General features: G+C 42.2%; 1 protein-coding gene across 6 annotated transcripts in view; it reads right to left on the bottom strand.

Moving 5' to 3' along the window:
• LOC109884768 (transcription factor 4) overlaps positions 1–19,011 on the bottom strand; it is an 82,493-nt gene extending 63,482 nt beyond the window's left edge. For 2 of the 6 annotated variants that reach the window (XM_031802928.1, XM_031802925.1), the window contains exons 1-4: positions 18,689–19,011; positions 17,131–17,222; positions 16,793–16,831; positions 14,505–14,574 (exon numbers count right to left, since the gene is read on the bottom strand). In XM_031802928.1, the coding sequence (XP_031658788.1) occupies positions 14,505–14,574; positions 16,793–16,831; positions 17,131–17,202 (181 nt within the window). In that variant the 5' untranslated portion in view covers positions 17,203–17,222; positions 18,689–19,011. Of the gene's footprint in view, positions 1–14,504; positions 14,575–16,792; positions 16,832–17,130; positions 17,223–17,302; positions 17,759–18,435; positions 18,564–18,688 lie in introns of those variants that run through there. The other 4 variants (XM_031802923.1, XM_031802927.1, XM_031802922.1 and 1 more) reach the window with 4 other exon arrangements.
• Positions 19,012–20,000: the final 989 nt, after the last annotated feature.

Below are 20,000 nucleotides of genomic sequence, written 5' to 3' on the forward strand. Positions count from 1 at the left end.
CTCTAACCACTAGGCTACCCTAGGCTACCCTAGGCTACCCTAGGCTACCCTAGGCTACCCTAGGCTACCCTAGGCTACCCTAGGCTACCCTGCCGATACAGTATAGTATATTCTAGAGGTTATTACTGGGTAGATACAGTATAGTATATTCTAGAGGTTATTACTGGGTAGATACAGTATAGTATATTCTAGAGGTTATTAATGGATCACAGACACACACAGACACACACAGACAGAGACACACAGACAGACAGACAGACAGACAGACAGACAGACACACACACACACACACACACACACACACACACACACACACACACACACACACACACACACACACACACACACACACACACACACACACACACACACACACACACACACACCCCTCTCTCTCACACACCGCTTTCACAGCTTTGGAGGGACTATACATGAAGCTCTTGTGCCTCTACTCCTTGTCCAGACATGTTTAACAGGTTTTAAGGACAGACAGGAAGCCTGCTCATTAGCCGGTGTCTGATGTTCAGCCTACTTTACTCAATCTTTCACTTTAATTCTCTCAAAGTGATGATCAACCAAAAACACTTCACAGTGAAAGGAGGGGAGGAGGGAATGGAGGGGAGGGGAATGGAGGGGAGGGGAGGGGAATGGAGGGGAGGGAGGTGAATGGAGGGGAGGGGAGGGAGGGGAGGGAAATGGAGGGGAGGGGAATGGAGGGGAGGGGAATGGAGGGGAGGGGAATGGAGGGGAATGGAGGGGAGGGAGGGGAGGGAGGGAGGGAGGGGAGGTAAATGGAGGGGAGGGAGGGGAGGGGAGGGAGGGGAGGGGAATGGAGGGGAATGGAGGGGAGGGAGGGAGGGGAGGGAGGGAGGGGAGGGAGGGAGGGGAGGGGAGGGAATGGAGGGAGGGAGGGGAGGGGAGGGAGGAGGGGAGGGGAATGGAGGGGAGGGAGGGGAGGGAGGGAGGGAAATGGAGGGGAGGGGAATGGAGGGGAGGGAGGGGAATGGAGGGAGGGGAATGGAGGGGAATGGAGGGGAGGGAGGGGAATGGAGGGGAGGGAGGGAGGGGAATGGAGGGGAATGGAGGGGAGGGAGGGGAATGGAGGGGAGGGCAGGAGGAGGGAAATGGAGGGAGGGGGCGTAATGGAGGAGAATGGAGTAGAGGGAGGGAGGGGGGGAGGGAGGAGGGAGGTAGGAAGGGAGGGAGGGAGGGAGGGAGGGAGGGAGGGAGGAGGAGGGAGGGAGGGAGGGAGGGAGGGAGGGAGGGAGGGAGGGAGGGAGGGAGGGAGGGATTGTCCAGAGGCCTGTCAGGCTACAGTACATAACTCTAGGCTGGGAGTTTACACTGAACATACTCTGCTTCTCACATTACCCCTGGGCCTGTTGCTCCTCTCTCTTCTGCCCCAATCATAGACCCCTGGGCCTGTTGCTCCTCTCTCTTCTACCCCATATTATAGACCCCTGGGCCTGTTGCTCCTCTCTCTCTTCTGCCCCAATCATAGACCCAAGTCCCTGGAGAGAAGAGAAAAGGGAGCTCCCCCCCTTCACACGCACACACACACACGCGCGCACGCGCGCACGCACACACTCGGAGCAGCTCAGTCACTGATTAATGACCAGGCTTGTTTTATGATTCGATGCTGAACACCTGCAAAGTTCTGAGGGGCAAAAATGGATCAGGGAAAAAAATAAAAAGGCTTGTTGTTGCTCAGCCCAGGCCAGACAGGGCTTGTTGTTGCTCAGCCCAGGCCAGACAGGGCTTGTCGTTGCTCAGCCCAGGCCAGACAGGGCTTGTCGTTGCTCAGCCCAGGCCAGACAGGGCTTGTTGTTGCTCAGCCAGGCCAGACAGGGCTTGTTGTTGCTCAGCCCAGGCCAGACAGGGCTTGTTGTTGCTCAGCCCAGGCCAGACAGGGGCTTGTTGTTGCTCAGCCAGGCCAGACAGGGCTTGTTGTTGCTCAGCCCAGGCAGACAGGGCTTGTTGTTGCTCAGCCCAGGCCAGACAGGGCTTGTTGTTGCTCAGCCCAGGCCAGACAGTTGTTGCTCAGCCCAGGCCAGAAGGGTTTGTTGTTGCTCAGCCCAGGCCAGACAGGGTTTGTTGTTGCTCAGCCCAGGCCAGACACAGTTTGTTGTTGCTCAGCCCAGGCCAGACAGGGTTTGTTGTTGCTTCAGCCCAAGCAAGACAGGGCTTGTTGTTGCTCAGCCCAGGCCCAGACAGGGTTTGTTGTTGCTCAGCCCAGGCCAGACACAGTTTTGTTGTTGCTAGCCAGGCCAGACAGGGTTTGTTGTTGCTCAGCCCAAGCCAGGACAGGGCTTGTTGTTGCTCAGCCCAGGCCAAACAGGGCTTGACAGTTGCTCAGCCCAGGCCGAAAAGGCTTGACGTTGCTCAGCCCAGGCCAGACAAGGCCCTAGTTACATTCCACTGCCTTGCTCTGTTCTGCTCTGTCCTGCTCTGTTCTGCTCTGTTCTGTCCTGCTCTGTCCTGCTCTGCTCTGTCCTGCTCTGCTCTGTTCTGCTCTGCTCTGTCCTGCTCTGCTCTGTTCTGTCCTGCTCTGTCCTGCTCTGCTCTGTTCTGTCCTGCTCTGTCCTGCTCTGCTCTGTCCTGCTCTGCTCTGTTCTGCTCTGCTCTGTCCTGTTCTGCTCTGTTCTGCTCTGTTCTGCTCTGTTCTGTTCTGCTCTATTCTGATCTGCTCTATCCTGCTCTGTTCTGCTCTGAGCTGCTGAATGAGTATGGCTGTGCACACACACACACACCACACACACACACACACACACACACACACACACACACACACACACACACACACACACGCGCGTAAGACTATCAGTGGTTCAGTTTGCACTCCATTAAAATTCAAGTACGAACAGAAGTTAGGACCACTTCTATAACCTGATATTTCACCCATTACAATTCAGTCTTCAAGTTGGAGACCACTGGAATCACCCCATCTCTCTGCAGCAATTCAATGAACCAATTAGCTTGTTTAAGTGGTTAAAGTCATTGGTGTGACTGCTTGACTCCTCTCAACGCACAAAGCAAAGGAAAACAACTTAATAAACGCAGATTTATTAGTTAATTGGCGTTTAAATGTTTAAATGGCTTCCAGCTGGTACAAGATGAACGCAAAGAGGAAGAGGAACATTAGTGAGAAAATAAAGCCCTACTTAACATGGTAACACTAAGGTACCTACCTAACACGGTATCACTAAGGATGCCTACTTAACACGGTATCACTAAGGATACCTACTTAACACGGTATCACTAAGGGGACCTACTTAACACGGTAACACTAAGGATACTTACTTAACATGGTATCACTAAGGATCCCTACTTAACACGGTATCACTAAGGGTACCTACTTAACATGGTAACACTAAGGATACCTACTTAACATGGTAACACTAAGGATACCTACTTAACATGGTATCACTAAGGATACCTACTTAACACGGTATCACTAAGGGATACCTACTTAACACGGTATCACTAAGGATGCCTACTTAACACGGTATCACTAAGGATGCCTACTTAACACGGTATCACTAAGGATGCCTACTTAACACGGTATCACTAAGGGTACCTACTTAACACGGTATCACTAAGGTACCTACTTAACACGGTATCACTAAGGGTACCTACTTTACATGGTAACACTAAGGATACCTACTTAACACGGTATCACTAAGGGTACCTACTTAACACGGTATCACTAAGGATACCTACTTAACACGGTATCACTAAGGATACCTACTTAACACGGTATCACTAAGGGTACCTACTTAACATGGTATCACTAAGGATACCTACTTAACATGGTAACACTAAGGATACCTACTTAACATGATAACACTAAGGATACCTACTTAACATGGTAACACTAAGGATAACCTACTTAACATGGTATCACTAAGGATACCTACTCAACACGGTATCACTAAGGGTACCTACTTAAACATGGTAACACTAAGGATACCTACTTAACACGGTATCACTAAGGGTACCTCCTTAACATGGTAACACTAAGGATACCTACTTAACACGGTATCACTAAGGGTACCTACTTAACACGGTATCACTAAGGATACCTACTTAACATGGTATCACTAAGGATACCTACTTAACACGGTATCACTAAGGGTACCTCCTTAACATGGTAACACTAAGGATACCTACTTAACACGGTATCACTAAGGGTACCTACTTAACACGGTATCACTAAGGGTACCTCCTTAACATGGTAACACTAAGGATACCTACTTAACACGGTATCACTAAGGGTACCTACTTAACACGGTAATCACTAAGGGTACCTCCTTAACATGGTAACACTAAGGATACCTACTTAACACGGTATCACTAAGGGTACCTACATAACACAGTATCACTAAGGGTACCTACTTAACATGGTAACACTAAGGGTACCTACTTAACATGGTAACACTAAGGATACCTACTTAACATGGTATCACTAAGGGTACCTACTTAACACGGTATCACTAAGGGTACCTACTTAACACGGTATCACTAAGGGTACCTACTTAACATGGTAACACTAAGGATACCTACTTAACACGGTATCACTAAGGGTACCTACTTAACATGGTAACACTAAGGATACCTACTTAACACGGTATCACTAAGGGTACCTACATAACATGGTAACACTAAGGATACCTACTTAACACGGTATCACTAATGATACCTACTTAACATGGTAACACTAAGGATACCTACTTAACACGGTATAACTAAGGGTACCTACTTAACACGGTATCACTAAGGGTACCTACTTAACATGGTAACCTACTTAACACGGTAACACTAAGGATACCTACTTAACATGGTAACACTAAGGATACCTACTTAACATCGTAACACTAAGGATACCTACTTAACACGGTATCACTAAGGGTACCTCCTTAACACGGTATCACTAAGGGTATCTACTTAACACGGTATCACTAAGGGTACCTACTTAACATCGTAACACTAAGGATACCTACTTAACACGGTATCACTAAGGGTACCTACTTAACACGGTATCACTAAGGGTACCTACTTAACACGGTATCACTAAGGGTACCTCCTTAACACGGTATCACTAAGGGTACCTACTTAACATGGTAACCTACTTAACACGGTAACACTAAGGATACTACTTAACATGGTAACACTAAGGATACCTACTTAACATGGTATCACTAAGGGTAGATACTTAACACGGTATCACTAAGGGTACCTACTTAAACATGGTAACACTAAGGATACATACTTAACATGGTAACCTACTTAACATGGTAACACTAAGGATACCTACTTAACATCGTAGCCTACTTAACATGGTAACACTAAGGATACCTACTTAACATGGTAACACTAAGGAAAACTACTTAACATGGTAACACTAAGGATACCTACTTAACATGGTATCACTAAGGATACCTACTTAACATGGTAAAACTAAGGATACCTACTTAACATGGTAACACTAAGGATACCTACTTAACATGGTAACACTAAGGATACCTACTTAACATGGTAACACTACGGATACCTACTTAACATGGTAACACTAAGGATACCTACTTAACATGGTAACACTAAGGATACCTACTTAACATGGTAACACTAAGGATACCTACTTAACATGGTAACACTAAGGATACCTACTTAACATGGTAACACTAAGGATACCTACTTAACATGGTAACACTAAGGATTTCTACTTAACATGGTAACACTAAGGATACCTACTTAACACCGTAACCTACTTAACATGGTAACACTAAGGTCTAAGAGCCAAGGAGGGATCCCTCTTCCTTAAGTTATTACACACACTGTCGATAAAACCAACAATACGCTCTCTCTCTCTCTCTCTCGCTCTTTACCTCTCTCACTGTGTGTGTATGAGAGAGAGAGAGAGAGACAGAGAGAGAGAGAGAGAGAGAGAGAGAGAGAGAGAGAGAGAGAGAGAGAGAGAGAGGAAGAAAGAAAGAAAGAAAGAAGGAAAGCGAGACAGAGAGAGAGACACTGTTAAAACACTGTATATATAATATGACATTTGTAATGTATGTCTTTATTGTTTTGAAACTTCTGTATGTGTGATGTTTACTGTTAATTTTTATTGTTTATTTCATTTTATATATTCACTTTATATATTATCTACCTCACTTGCTTTGGCAATGTTAACACATGTTTTCCCATGCCAATAAAGCCCTTGAATTGAAATTGAATTGAATTGAGACAGACAGAGAGAGAGAGAGAGCCAGAGAGAGAGACAGACAGAGAACTTTGACTAAGGTTCAGGGTAGAGTACCGGGTGGTAGCCGGCTAGTAACAGTGACTAAGGTTCAGGGTAGAGTACCGGGTGGTAGCTGGCTAGTAACAGTGACTAAGGTTCAGGGTAGAGTACCGGGTTGAAACCCTGTGACTAAGGTTCAGGGTAGAGTACTGGGTGGTAGCCAGCTAGTAACAGTGACTAAGATTCAGGGTAGAGTACCGGGTGGTAGCCGGCTAGTAACAGTGACTAAGGTTCAGGGTAGAGTACTGGGTGGTAGCCAGCTAGTAACAGTGACTAAGGTTCAGGGTAGAGTACCGGGTGGTAGCCGGCTAGTAACAGTGACTAAGGTTCAGGGTAGAGTACCGGGTGGTAGCCGGCTAGTAACAGTGACTAAGGTTCAGGGTAGAGTACCGGGTGGTAGCTGGCTAGTAACAGTGACTAAGGTTCAGGGTAGAGTACCGGGTTGAAACCCTGTGACTAAGGTTCAGGGTAGAGTACTGGGTAGTAGCCAGCTAGTAACAGTGACTAAGGTTCAGGGTAGAGTACCGGGTGGTAGCTGGCTAGTAACAGTGACTAAGGTTCAGGGTAGAGTACCGGGTGGTAGCCGGCTAGTAACATTGACTAAGGTTCAGGGTAGAGTACAGGGTGGTAGCCGGCTAGTAACAGTGACTAAGGTTCAGGGTAGAGTACCGGGTGGTAGCCGGCTAGTAACAGTGACTAAGGTTCAGGGTAGAGTACCGGGTGGTAGCTGGCTAGTAACAGTGACTAAGGTTCAGGGCAGGGTACCGGGTGGTAGCCGGCTAGTGGTGACTGTGCAACAATCTTATGGCCTGGAGATAGAAGCTGTTTATCAGTCACTCGGTCCCCGCTTTGCGCCCGTACTGACCTCGCCTTCCAGATGATAGCGGGGTGAACAGGCCGTCTTCTTGGCCTTCCTGTGACACCGGGTGCTGTAGATGTCCTGGAGGGCATGCAGTGTGCCCCCCGATGATACGTTGGGCTGACCACACCACCCTCTGGAGAGCACTGCGGTAGCGGACAATACAATTGCCGTACCAGGCGGCGATACAGCCCGACAGGGTGCATCTGTAGAAGTTTGTGAGAGTCTGAGGGGCCAAGCCACATTTCTTCAGCCTCCTGAGGTTAAAGAGGCTCCTTCTTCACCATCACTGTCTGCTTCAAGAAACTCTAAGCTTTTCATCCTTTCCACTTAGGCCCGGCTCTCTCTGCTGTTTCCTGAAGTTCACAACCAGCTCCTTTGTTTTTGTTGACGTTGAGGGACAGGTTATTTTCCTGGCACCACTCTGCCAGGGCACTCACCTCCTTCCTGTAGACTGTCTCGTCATTGTTGGTAATTAGGCACTGTTGTGATGTCTGCAAAACGTGATGAGTTGGAGACATGCGTTGCCACGCAGTCAGTCTGGGGGAAAGCAGACTAAGCCAGGTTTTCCTCTAGGATTTAGCCTGTACTAAGCTCCATTACATTTATTTTTTATCCTGAAAAAATCCCCAGTCCTTAACGATGACAAGCATCCCCATAACATGATGCAGCCACCACTATGCTTGAAAATATGGAGAGTGGTACTTGGTAATGTCCTGCATTTGCCCCAAAGATAACACGTTGTATTCAGGACAAAAAGTGACTTGCTTTGCCACATTTTCTGCAGTATTACTTTAGTGCATTGTTGCAAACAGGATGTATGTTTTGGAATATTTTTATCCTGTATAAGTGTCCTTCTTTTCACTCTGTCATTTAGGTTAGTATTGTGGAGTAACTACAAAGTAACTACAATGTTGTGGATCCATCCTCAGTTTTCACCTATAACAGCCATTAAACTCTGTAACCGTTTTAAAGTCACCATTGGCCTCATGGTGAAATCCCTGAGCGGTTTCCTTCCTCTCCGGCAACTAAGTTAGGAAGGACACCTGCACCTTTGTAGTGACTGGATGTGTTAATACGCCATCCAATGTGTAATTAATAACTTCACCATGCTCAAAGGGATATTCATTGTATGTCTGTGTTACAGAGATGAGGTAGTCATTCAAAAAAATCATGTTAAACACTATTATTGCACACAGCGTCCATGCAACTTATTACGTGACTTGTTAAGCAAAAAACTCCTGAGCGTATGTATGAAGAACATAATAAAGGGTTTGAAAACGTAAACTCCAGACATTTCAGATTTCATTTGTTTCTACAAAACAAACAAAAATAAAACAACATTTGACTTTGACATTATGGGGTCGGTGTGAAAGAACTTCATTTAATCCATTTTAAATTCAGGCTGTATTTAAATCTGAATCTTTTTTTTCAAGATCCCTTTCATGCTCACTTCTTCGTTTATTTAAATGTAACTAACGGACACATTGAAGTCTTTTAAATATAGAATGTCTCCAGTTACACAAAGCCTAGATGTTGTGGTTTTGAGTTGACCAATGACATGCTTGTACATAGGCCACAGCTGATTGGACTGCAAACAACCCCCCCCCCCCCACACACAAATGTGTTACTGTGTTTGTTTTGTTTTTTTACCAAATCAGGAAATGTGGATTTGGATTATTTACTTCATGCAGCTGGCATTGTGTTTAAACGAGTCAAGTTTAGACAAAGCATTACACCGTCTGTCTCCAAGGTTGAGCTTTTCAAAAAGCCTCAATGCTCAGTATAAAACATGCAGAAGTAAGACTTGAATCATTCATGTCCATGTCCATCCATCCTAATCAGACTATAAAGTAACTCCTCACAAAGACAATCCCCTGGCATCCTCTGGATTTCATTGGAAACGACGTTAATTCGTTGGCTCTCACTCTCCTCGGTGACACTTCTTCAAATCAACCTTGAATTACAGCTTATTTTAATGGAAAGAATCTCGAATCGCTTTTAAGTAACATCATAAAGCTTTAGTATCTGTGGTTTATATGTTCAAGCTCGGCGGCTTAAAAACACATTGTGGAGACTTATTAATCGATTATTAATATCGACCTATGAGGTTTTGTAGAGGAAAATATTACACGACTCAGATACAACCTTGAAATGATTATCATTATTAAAGCTAGTAATTATTAGCATTAAATACTATAAATACTGCTAATAATATCTGCCATTATAGCTAAAACACCCATTAATTCCTAATCCGCAGCAGTAATTACTGCATGGCTCAGGTTTTTTGTCAGGCTCGTTCTGCTTCCTGAGAGTAAGACAATTTAAAACTAGTCTCAGAGGCAGAGAGAGAGAGAAAAGAGGTAGATAGAAAGAAAGAGAGAGGCAGGGAGAGAGATGGGAAGAGGAGAGAGAGAGAGAGAGAGAGAGAGAGAGAGAGAGAGAGAGAGAGAGAGAGAGAGAGAGAGAAAGAGAGAGAGAAAGAGAGAGAGAAATGAGAGAGAGAGAGAGAGAGAGAGAGAGGTGGGAAGAGGAGAGAGAGAAAGAGAGAGATGGGAAGAGGGGAAGAGGAGAGAGAGAGAGAGAGAGAGAGAGAGAGGGGGGGGGAGAGGAGAGAGAGATGAGAAGAGGAGAGAGAGAGAGATGGGAAGAGGAGAGAGAGATGAGAAAGGGAATACGGCTGGGCGATATGGATGGAATCCAGGTTTCGTGACTGCATCCCTCCTCTCCTTGTTTCGTCTTTATTTTGAATGTAATCAGTCTCTTTTTGACTGACAGGCATGACCAAAACAGATCATGTTGAATAGAGAAAGCAGGGAACAGTCAGGCTTGCATTGGAAGTACTGTATCTGTCTATGTCCCAAACAGCATCCTATCCCCTACGCAGCACACGTTTTTAACCTCCTATATAGGACGACATTTGGAACAGAGTCCGTGTAGAAGTAGATGAAATGGAACGTCGCAGGATATTATTAAGACAGTATTTACCCTGAACGGTGTCTTAATAATGCTATGCCCGATTAGGAGAACAAAAATATGGCATGCCATCAGGGCCTATCTTCCGCCTTCACCCAAATCTCTCCTCATACAGTGGAACTCTGTCACAGAGACATACACACACAGACGGAACGGAACTCTGGCACAGCCAGAAGAGGGGCTGAGTCTCATTGGCTGTTTGTGTACAGCTTTGCTTTTCTCTCACAAAAGAAAAATATAAAATGCCACAGATGGATTTATAGTGATCACCTCCTCTGATGTTTCAGCTTGAAAAGATAAATCAAATAAAAATAGCTTACATTTGGGTCTGTGTATGTGTTCTACACATATAAGATTTGGGATTTTCATTTTTTTCTTAATTTGTTTTGTTTGTCAATTCACACTTTTATTAAACATTTCCTCTCCTCTATCGCTTGCCAACTAACTCCAAGTTGCGTGGCAACAGGGTAGAGCAGTGTTCATACCCGCCTCCCACCCTTCCCCTGCCACCCTACAATACAATTCACATGGCACCCTACTCCCTATAAAGCGCACTTCTTAAAGTAAAGTAGTGACAGTAGTGAACTATAATGGCATTAGGGACGCAGCCTACAACAAGGAGCGTAACATGGACGTTGCCAAGACCTTAAATAACCATTGGGATCTTAAAAACAGACAGTGAGCTATATATCTAGCAGATGAAAGTGTTACGTGTCATTATATTTTAGGATAATCCCATATTGCCATTATTTTCTTTTTTAATGTGGGTGATTCAATATTAAATGCTTAATCCAGCTCTTGATAGACTAGGCCTATGCATTGGCATTAGGCTTGTCAACCACACATTCATCCATACACAAACAACACTGTGCTTAGGCCTCCTTAGAGACAGGAAGCAGTGGCCTCGTTAGAAACAGGAAGCAGTGGCCTCCTTAGAAACAGGAAGCAGTGGTCTCCTTGGAGACAGGAAGCAGTGGCCTCCTTAGAGACAGGAAGCAGTGGCCTCCTTAGAAACAGGAAGCAGTGGCCTCCTTAGAGACAGGAAGCAGTGGCCTCCTTAAAGACAGGAAGCAGTGGCCTCCTTAAAGACAGGAAGCAGTGGTCTCCTTAGAAACAGGAAGCCGTGCATCAGTAGCATAGTCTAAGTTAGGAACTGACTCATTCAACACCTCCAAAAACCAGGACACTTTCCATGCCAGAATCTCTTCTCTCCTTCCAGAAAATGTTTAAAGATATGTATATATACAGTACCAGTCAATAGTAGTGCACTATGTAGGGAATAGAATGCCATTTGGGATACAATATAATTTATTAATATATACAGTACCAGTCAAACGTTTGGACACACCTACTCATTCCAGGGTTTTTCTTTACTTTTACTATTTTCTACATTGTAAAATAATAGTGAAGACATCAAAACTATGAAATAACACATATGGAATCATGTAGTAACCAAAAAAGGGTTAAACAAATCAAAATAGATGATCTATTTTATATTCTACAAATTAGCCACCCTTTGCCTTGATGACAGCTTTGCACACTGTTGGCATTCTCCTTTTCCAATTCTCCTTTTCCAATTTTCCAACAGTCTTGAAGGAGTTCCCACATATGCTGAGCACTTATGCTGCTTTTCCTTAACTCTGTGGTCCAAATTATCCCAAACCATCTAAACTGTGTTGAGGTTCGGTGATTGTGGAGGCCAGGTCATCTGATGCAGCACTCCATCACTCTCCTTGGTCAAATAGCTCTTACACAGCCTTGAGGTGTGTTTTGGGTCATTGTCCTGTTGAAAAACTAATGATAGCTCCATATAGCTCCACTAAGCGTAAATCAAAAGGTGATGGTGTATTGCTGCTGAATGCTGTGGTAGCCATGCTGGTTAAGTGTGCCTTGAATTTTAAATAAATCCCTGACAGTGTCACCAGCAAAGCACCCCCACACCGTCACACCTCCTCTTCCATGCTTCGCGGTGGGAACCACACATGCGGAGATCATCCATTCATCTACTCTCACAAAGAACCAAAAATCTCAAATTTGGACTTATCAGAACGAAGGACATATTTCCACCGGTCTAATGTCCATTGCTCGTGTTTCTTGGACCAAGCAAGTCTCTTCTTATTAATGGTGTCCTTCAGTAGTGGTTTCTTTGCAGCAATTCAACCATGAAAGCCTGATTCACACAGTCTCCTCTGAACAGTTGATGTTACATGAACATCTGTGAAGCATTTATTTGGGCTGCAATCTGAGGTGCAGTTAACTCGAATGGACTTGGTCTTTTACCAAATAGGGATATCTTCTGTATACCACCCCTACCTTGTAACAACACAAATGATTGGCTCAAACGCATTAAGAAGGAAACAAATTTCACAAATTAACTTTTAACAAGGCACATCTGTTAATTGAAATGCATTCCAGGTGGCTACCTTATGAAGCTGGTTGAGAGAATGCCAAGAGTGGCTACTTTGAAGAATCTAAAATCTAAAATATATTTGCATGTGTTTAACAATTTTTTTGGTTACTACGTGATTCCATTATGTGTTATTTCATTGTGTTGAATGTCTTCACTATTATTCTACAATTTACAAAACAGTCAAAAGTAAAGAAAAACCCTGGAATGAGTAGGTGTGTCCAAACATTTGACTGGTACTGTATATATGAATAAATTAAATGTATTTAACATATTTGTAGCACATCCACTGCTCTTGAACACACCCACAATTACAATATTCAATGGTAAGTTTACCGTAGCAGGTGTGATAGAAATTAAAATCTTGACTTGGAATATGACGATACAAATTATGCTACTACAAAGCCAAATGAAACGACATACCTACAGAGAGAAATAGCCTACTGTATCTACAGAGAGAAATAGCCTACTGTATCTACAGAAAGAAATAGCCTACTGTATCTACAGAAAGAAATAGCCTACTGTATCTACAGAAAGAAATAGCCTACTGTATCTACAGAGAGAAATAGCCTACTGTATCTACAGAGAGAAATAGCCTACTGTATCTACAGAGAGAAATAGCCTACTGTATCTTCAGAAAGAAATAGCCTACTGTATCTACAGAGAGAAATAGCCTACTGTATCTACAGAGAGAAATAGCCTACTGTATCTACAGAGAGAAATAGCCTACTGTATCTACAGAAAGAAATAGCCTACTGTATCTACAGAGAGAAATAGCCTACTGTATCTACAGAAAGAAATAGCCTACTGTATCTACAGAGAGAAATAGCCTACTGTATCTACAGAAAGAAATAGCCTACTGTATCTACAGAGAGAAATAGCCTACTGTATCTACAGAGAGAAATAGCCTACTGTATCTACAGAGAGAAATAGCCTACTGTATCTACAGAAAGAAATAGCTTACTGTATCTACAGAAAGAAATAGCCTACCTATTGAGAGAAATAGCCTACCTATTGAGAGAAATAGCCTACCTATTGAGAGAAATAGTCTACCTATTGAGAGAAATAGCCTACCTATTGAGAGAAATAGTCTACCTATTGAGAGAAATAGCCTACCTATTGAGAGAAATAGCCTACCTATTGAGAGAAATAGCCTACCTATTGAGAGAAATAGCCTACCTATTGAGAGAAATGACAAGTCTATTCCAATACACAAACATGTCTGCCACTGTGCTACAGAGACAAAATAGTGAACCGCAAACCACAAACGACAACAGCGTTTAAAAAAAAAAAGTTTAAACTTCAGCATCGCTCTCTTTAAACCCACAGAAAACTGGCGGTATAGTTGAACTGCCACTGGTATGATACACCTGCTGTTAATACCCAAGGAGAAGGAGTCTTCATTGAGGCCAGACGCTTAAAGAGACATCAGGCGTCCTCAGCTACGGGGGACTACTGAGTGGGAGGTCCAAGGACGAGGGAACAATTTCAAATGTACTATACAGAACATGTAAACCCACTACTATCACGGTCAATACCAACAGAGATATCCACAGCTTTATAGTGTTTGATTTATGTTTGTGTGTGTGTGTGTGTGTGTGTGTGTGTGTGTGTGTGTGTGTGTGTGTGTGTGTGTGTGTGTGTGTGTGTGTGTGTGTGTGTGTGTGTGTGTGTGTGTGTGTGGCGTACAATGTAATATCTGATGCACAAAGCTAACCCTTTAGGCACAAACGTCTATTCAACGTCAATTCAACGTCTGTTGAACGGAATTTCATTGAAATGACGTGGAGACAATGTTGATTCAACCAGTGTGTGCCCAGAGAGAAAAGACAATAATATATTTAAACTTATTAAAGAAGACAAATGTGATACAACAAAAAAATTATAACAATGGCATGTTAAACAACATCTGCAATATCCACAAACAAAAATTGCGTTATTTAAATGAGTTGTGATTGACATACTTGAGCCTGCAAAATGTCCACTTCCCAGGGAGGCTGGTCCGTTTCTACCACTAACAGGAGGAGAGAACATCTGAAAGAACATAAACAGTAAGGTATTTTACAAGAGAGACACTCTTTTATTGTTGGAAAGTTAAATCATAAATAAATACATAAATAAATAATAGCATGTGTTCTAGTGAAAAGGTTTTATGATATTATTATTAGGCTGTAACACAATAAAGCATAAGACAGTATTCTATATCCTTAAAGCCCTAGTGGTGTATTCTATATCCTTAAAGCCCTAGTGGTGTATTCTATATCCTTAAAGCCCTAGTGGTGTATTCTATATCCTTAAAGCCCTAGTGGTGTATTCTATATCCTTAAAGCCCTAGTGGTGTATTCTATATCCTTAAAGCCCTAGTGGTGTATTCTATATCCTTAAAGCCCTAGTGGTGTATTCTATATCCTTAAAACCCTAGTGGTGTATTCTATATCCTTAAAGCCCTAGTGGTGTATTCTATATCCTTAAAGCCCTAGTGGTGTATTCTATATCCTTAAAGCCCTAGTGGTGTATTCTATATCCTTAAAACCCTAGTGGTGTATTCTATATCCTTAAAGCCCTAGTGGTGTATTCTATATCCTTAAAGCCCTAGTGGTGTATTCTATATCCTTAAAGCCCTAGTGGTGTATTCTATATCCTTAAAGCCCTAGTGGTGTATTCTATATCCTTAAAGCCCTAGTGGTGTATTCTATATCCTTAAAGCCCTAGTGGTGTATTCTATATCCTTAAAGCCCTAGTGGTGTATTCTATATCCTTAAAGCCCTAGTGGTGTATTCTATATCCTTAAAGCCCTAGTGGTGTATTCTATATCCTTAAAGCCCTAGTGGTGTATTCTATATGCTTAAAGCCCTAGTGGTGTATTCTATATCCTTAAAGCCCTAGTGGTGTATTCTATATCCTTAAAGCCCTAGTGGTGTATTCTATATCCTTAAAGCCCTAGTGGTGTATTCTATATCCTTAAAGCCCTAGTGGTGTATTCTATATCCTTAAAGCCCTAGTGGTGTATTCTATATCCTTAAAGCCCTAGTGGTGTATTCTATATCCTTAAAGCCCTAGTGGTGTATTCTATATCCTTAAAGCCCTAGTGGTGTATTCTATATCCTTAAAGCCCTAGTGGTGTATTCTATATCCTTAAAGCCCTAGTGGTGTATTCTATATCCTTAAAACCCTAGTGGTGTATTCTATATCCTTAAAGCCCTAGTGGTGTATTCTATATCCTTAAAGCCCTAGTGGTGTATTCTATATCCTTAAAGCCCTAGTGGTGTATTCTATATCCTTAAAGCCCTAGTGGTGTATTCTATATCCTTAAAGCCCTAGTGGTGTATTCTATATCCTTAAAGCCCTAGTGGTGTATTCTATATCCTTAAAGCCCTAGTGGTGTATTCTATATCCTTAAAGCCCTAGTGGTGTATTCTATATCCTTAAAGCCCTAGTGGTGTATTCTATATCCTTAAAGCCCTAGTGGTGTATTCTATATCCTTAAAGCCCTAGTGGTGTATTCTATATCCTTAAAGCCCTAGTGGTGTATTCTATATCCTTAAAGCCCCAGTGGTGTATTCTATATCCTTAAAGCGTTTCCTTAAAGCCCTCGTGCGTATCCTTAAAGCCCTCGTGAGTATCCTTAAAGCCCTAGTGGTGTACTCTATACATATCGTTAAAATTAGGATAGGAAAAATGTGCCTATAGCCTACTCCTCAGAAATAACAGCAATTTAATACGGTAGCTATTGGTAGGCCAACCTAACTGTAAAACACTGACCAAATGTCTGGATTATCAAGTAGGATTTTTTTTTCTCCCCCTGATACATAAAAAGCGCTTTATATATTTTTTTCTCAAACAGCTAGCTCGAAGTTGACCAAGAGTTGCGAGCATTATTGGTTAATAAAAACATGACCGTAGGCACGTTTCCTTGTCCAAACTTCCCGAACATAAAGCGTTTCTATAAAGACAAATATTTGCCACAACCAGAACAGGTCTGAATAAAGTCAACTATCCGTTATTCATAACATTATATAAAAACATAGACATTGGAAAAGTACCGGTAAGATATGTGTTATAAAGCATCGACTAGTTGTTATTATGTCTTATGGGGCTCGTCCCGCATGCAGTTATTACTGGGACTGGTTCTACTGACAGTGAGAGCTGTCACTAGAATGCATAAAAAGACAAGAAGCAAAACTTATTCACCATGTTCTATTCTAGGACAGAATGAAACAAGAAAAATATACTTTAAAAGGGGATATACTACCATTGATGTTGGGAACATTTTCAAATCGCTGTTTCGCATCTATAGAAACAACACAATTACTAATGCAATATCATATTTCTCTGCACATATTTTTGGAAAAACACTTAAGTAATAGAAAACCACAATTCATTGAACTTTCTTTAAATCTTATTGTTTACCTTGAGTTAAAAACGTACAAGAAAAAATAAATAACACTGTTATTAAAGAAATAGCCTACCTCACAATGAATACCAAAAAAACATGAGTCTATCTATTGCCATACAAATCAAAAATACAAACAGTCGCCGGTAGGTCGGTGCCGTGGTTTCGGTCATTGCTATATTATAACACTTGCTTACCGCACTGAAATCCAATAAGTCGCTCAGTTCTTTGTCTGTCCCTATGGCAGCCATTCGCTGTTGGTGATGCATTTTAGCAAAATCACACAAACCTAAAAAACATGGAAAGAAATAGCGGTCAGAGGACGCCAGTTCTCGCACCGATAGGAGGGGTACCGACCTTATCACTCACTATATGAGATCTTCCTCACAATCAACACACGACCGGGAACCCGGAGTCGCGCAAATTCCACTTTGCATTAAAATCTATTATATTTCAACGCATCCTTGTGCCACAGGAGGTTTAGATTAAAAAAAACAAGAATCCGGTAATTGTATGAAAGAAATAGACATATACGAATGTTTCCCAAAGTCCGGTTCTGGCTGTGCAAAAGGCAGTTTATCCCGGAGATCAAGTGACAATCCCGTGCATAGAAAGATGAATAAATAAACGCTATAAAGACAGAGGAAAATGTACAACAAAACGGACTAGCCAACACAGGCAGCGAAAGTATGACAGAACGTTTGTAAATATCCGTTTTGTAAATGCGAATGTGATCATTGAGGACTTTTATTAATTTCCACTGAGCTGAGTTTGAGCCCCATGTGCGTGTCACAGAATGGTAGACTAATACCGTTGGTTTCTACAGCCACCTAGCTACCTTTTAATATATCGATACCTGCACTTTTGCTACCAGTATTTGTTGGTTTGAAATGTACATTACAAAGGGGGATATAATAAAAGTGATTTATATTCCATCAAATAAATATTTGTCTTCATTGATTGGTTTACAACGCCGATATATTTGTGTTCAACAGAATATCGATATGTCTGTCAACATCTCAAACCACCGAAAATCTTGGTTTGACACATTATCGATATTGCACCTATGTTGAAAATAACTTTTATTTCGATAGTAGCTATTCTACTTTTAAAATTATGAAAATCTTGTCATTACAAGATAACAAAGTCCCTATTCACCTGGTCACTGGGTTGTATGTATTTGTGTATATTAAGGCTTGAGTTACTTGCTACATGATCATTGAGTTATACCTGCGAACGTTATTTCTAGACTATAGGCAAATTGTGTTTTTTGGGGGGCATCAACACAGGTCGCCTATACAATTCTATCACAGGCGATGAAACGTGCAAATACAAATATTTTTTGACATTACATAAAATAAGTTAGCCCATTTCCCCTATTTTCAGAGCTGAGAGACTAACACAACTAACGTGGACTGGCTAACATCTTTTTGTCCGTGAAATAGTGTCATAAAGCGGTGCCTGTCGGTTTTGAGGACTTGGGTAGCGGTTGGAGCGCTTACCGACACGACCGGTTTGGATATGAACTGTCCCAACCAACCCGTGACACGTTGGATTGATCAACCAACACCGGTGTCTTCGTCTGCAACCAATAGAAAAGTTTGAGCAGACAGACGGTCAGTCTGTGTACCTTGCAGACAGACAGAGAGACACAGAAGGGAAAACGAGTTTTTATCAAATCCATATACTGGGTATGTCTCCAACTATCCTTGTTGTAAATAAGTTACACTAACATCAAAATTAAAATGAAATTACCTTCGTTTTGATATGTTTACGTAATCCACAAAAGTGTATATATTTGCTCTCTTATGTGTAAACTCAAAGACGATAGCTGACGACTTTTTGTCTGTGCTAGCGGAGCTATCCCGATATATTTATCTTCTCTACGATGTTAGCGGCTAAACATTTGTTTGAAAACTGAAATATGTTTTCCGGTGTTAGGGTCAACTTTGCAGCAAAAAAACAACAACAACGTAGATGTACATCCAAAAGGGGTTGCTTTAAATGAGACCGTTTTGGCTTTTATTTTCACATCCTATGCAGTTAGCTCCCAAGCTAGCTGTCTACTTTTCCATTGCTCTAGTCTAGCGATGTCAATGTCTCTAGTTACCACAGTCACAAAGTCATAATCATGGTTATACCCCCCCCCCCCCTGCCTTATTTCTACACTTTATCTCCTTCAAATCAGATGTTTCACCTAATCCTAAACCTTAACAATAAACTTAACCTCACTGCTAACCTTGTGCCTGCTAACCTTATGCCTAGTTTTACATTAAGACCAAAAAAAAAGCACATTTCTGTTTTCATGAAATTGTATTAAGATATAGCCAATTGTGACTTTGTGGCTGTGGTAACTAGTGACAGACCTATTTTTTTTTCTGGTTTCGTCCACATCCGGCAACGCAAATCATCCTCCAAGACCTGTGACGTTGACCAGAATAAACTGAGTGGTGCCGATCAGAAATGTTTTGAAGACGGATAATATTTTTTTCTTCATAAATTAGTCTTTAAATAAATGTATCTTCATAAATTCTGTATTTGTCTGAGAGATGCGTAGTAGGCAATGTTTTGTTTCCTCTCCTCATCACACATGGCCAACCTTACTTTTTTCCCCAGCAGTTTTGTATATTTATGAGGTGTATTGCTTTAAACAAATAACTGTGTTCCTACTGCTTTTATTTAAGTTGAACTCCTTCATTTAGACAAACAAGAAACAGAAAGTCAAATTATCTTCAGAGTATGTGAAAGAGTAACCATACAATGTTTAAAAAGCAATAGCTTTCAGCTTCTTATCAAGAAGATGCTGAGGACTCACACTAAGCTGATAAGCCAGTAGCAGGGGGGTCGCATGTAGAATCTAGTGTGCATCTCACATCCTAAATGACTTCCTATTCTCTGTATAGTGCACTGCTTTTGATGAGAGCTCTGTGCTGGCCCTGGTCAAATGTAGTGCACTATATTTGGACTATAGGGTGCCATATGAATGTATCCAGAGAGCAAGAGCTCCTCTCTTTTCAAGAGAAGATGTCAGGTTTTTATCATCAGTGCTTGAAAACTATGTTTAGTT

Source organism: Oncorhynchus kisutch, linkage group LG23, assembly GCF_002021735.2.
Source record: "Oncorhynchus kisutch isolate 150728-3 linkage group LG23, Okis_V2, whole genome shotgun sequence".
Lineage (NCBI taxonomy): Eukaryota > Metazoa > Chordata > Actinopteri > Salmoniformes > Salmonidae > Oncorhynchus > Oncorhynchus kisutch.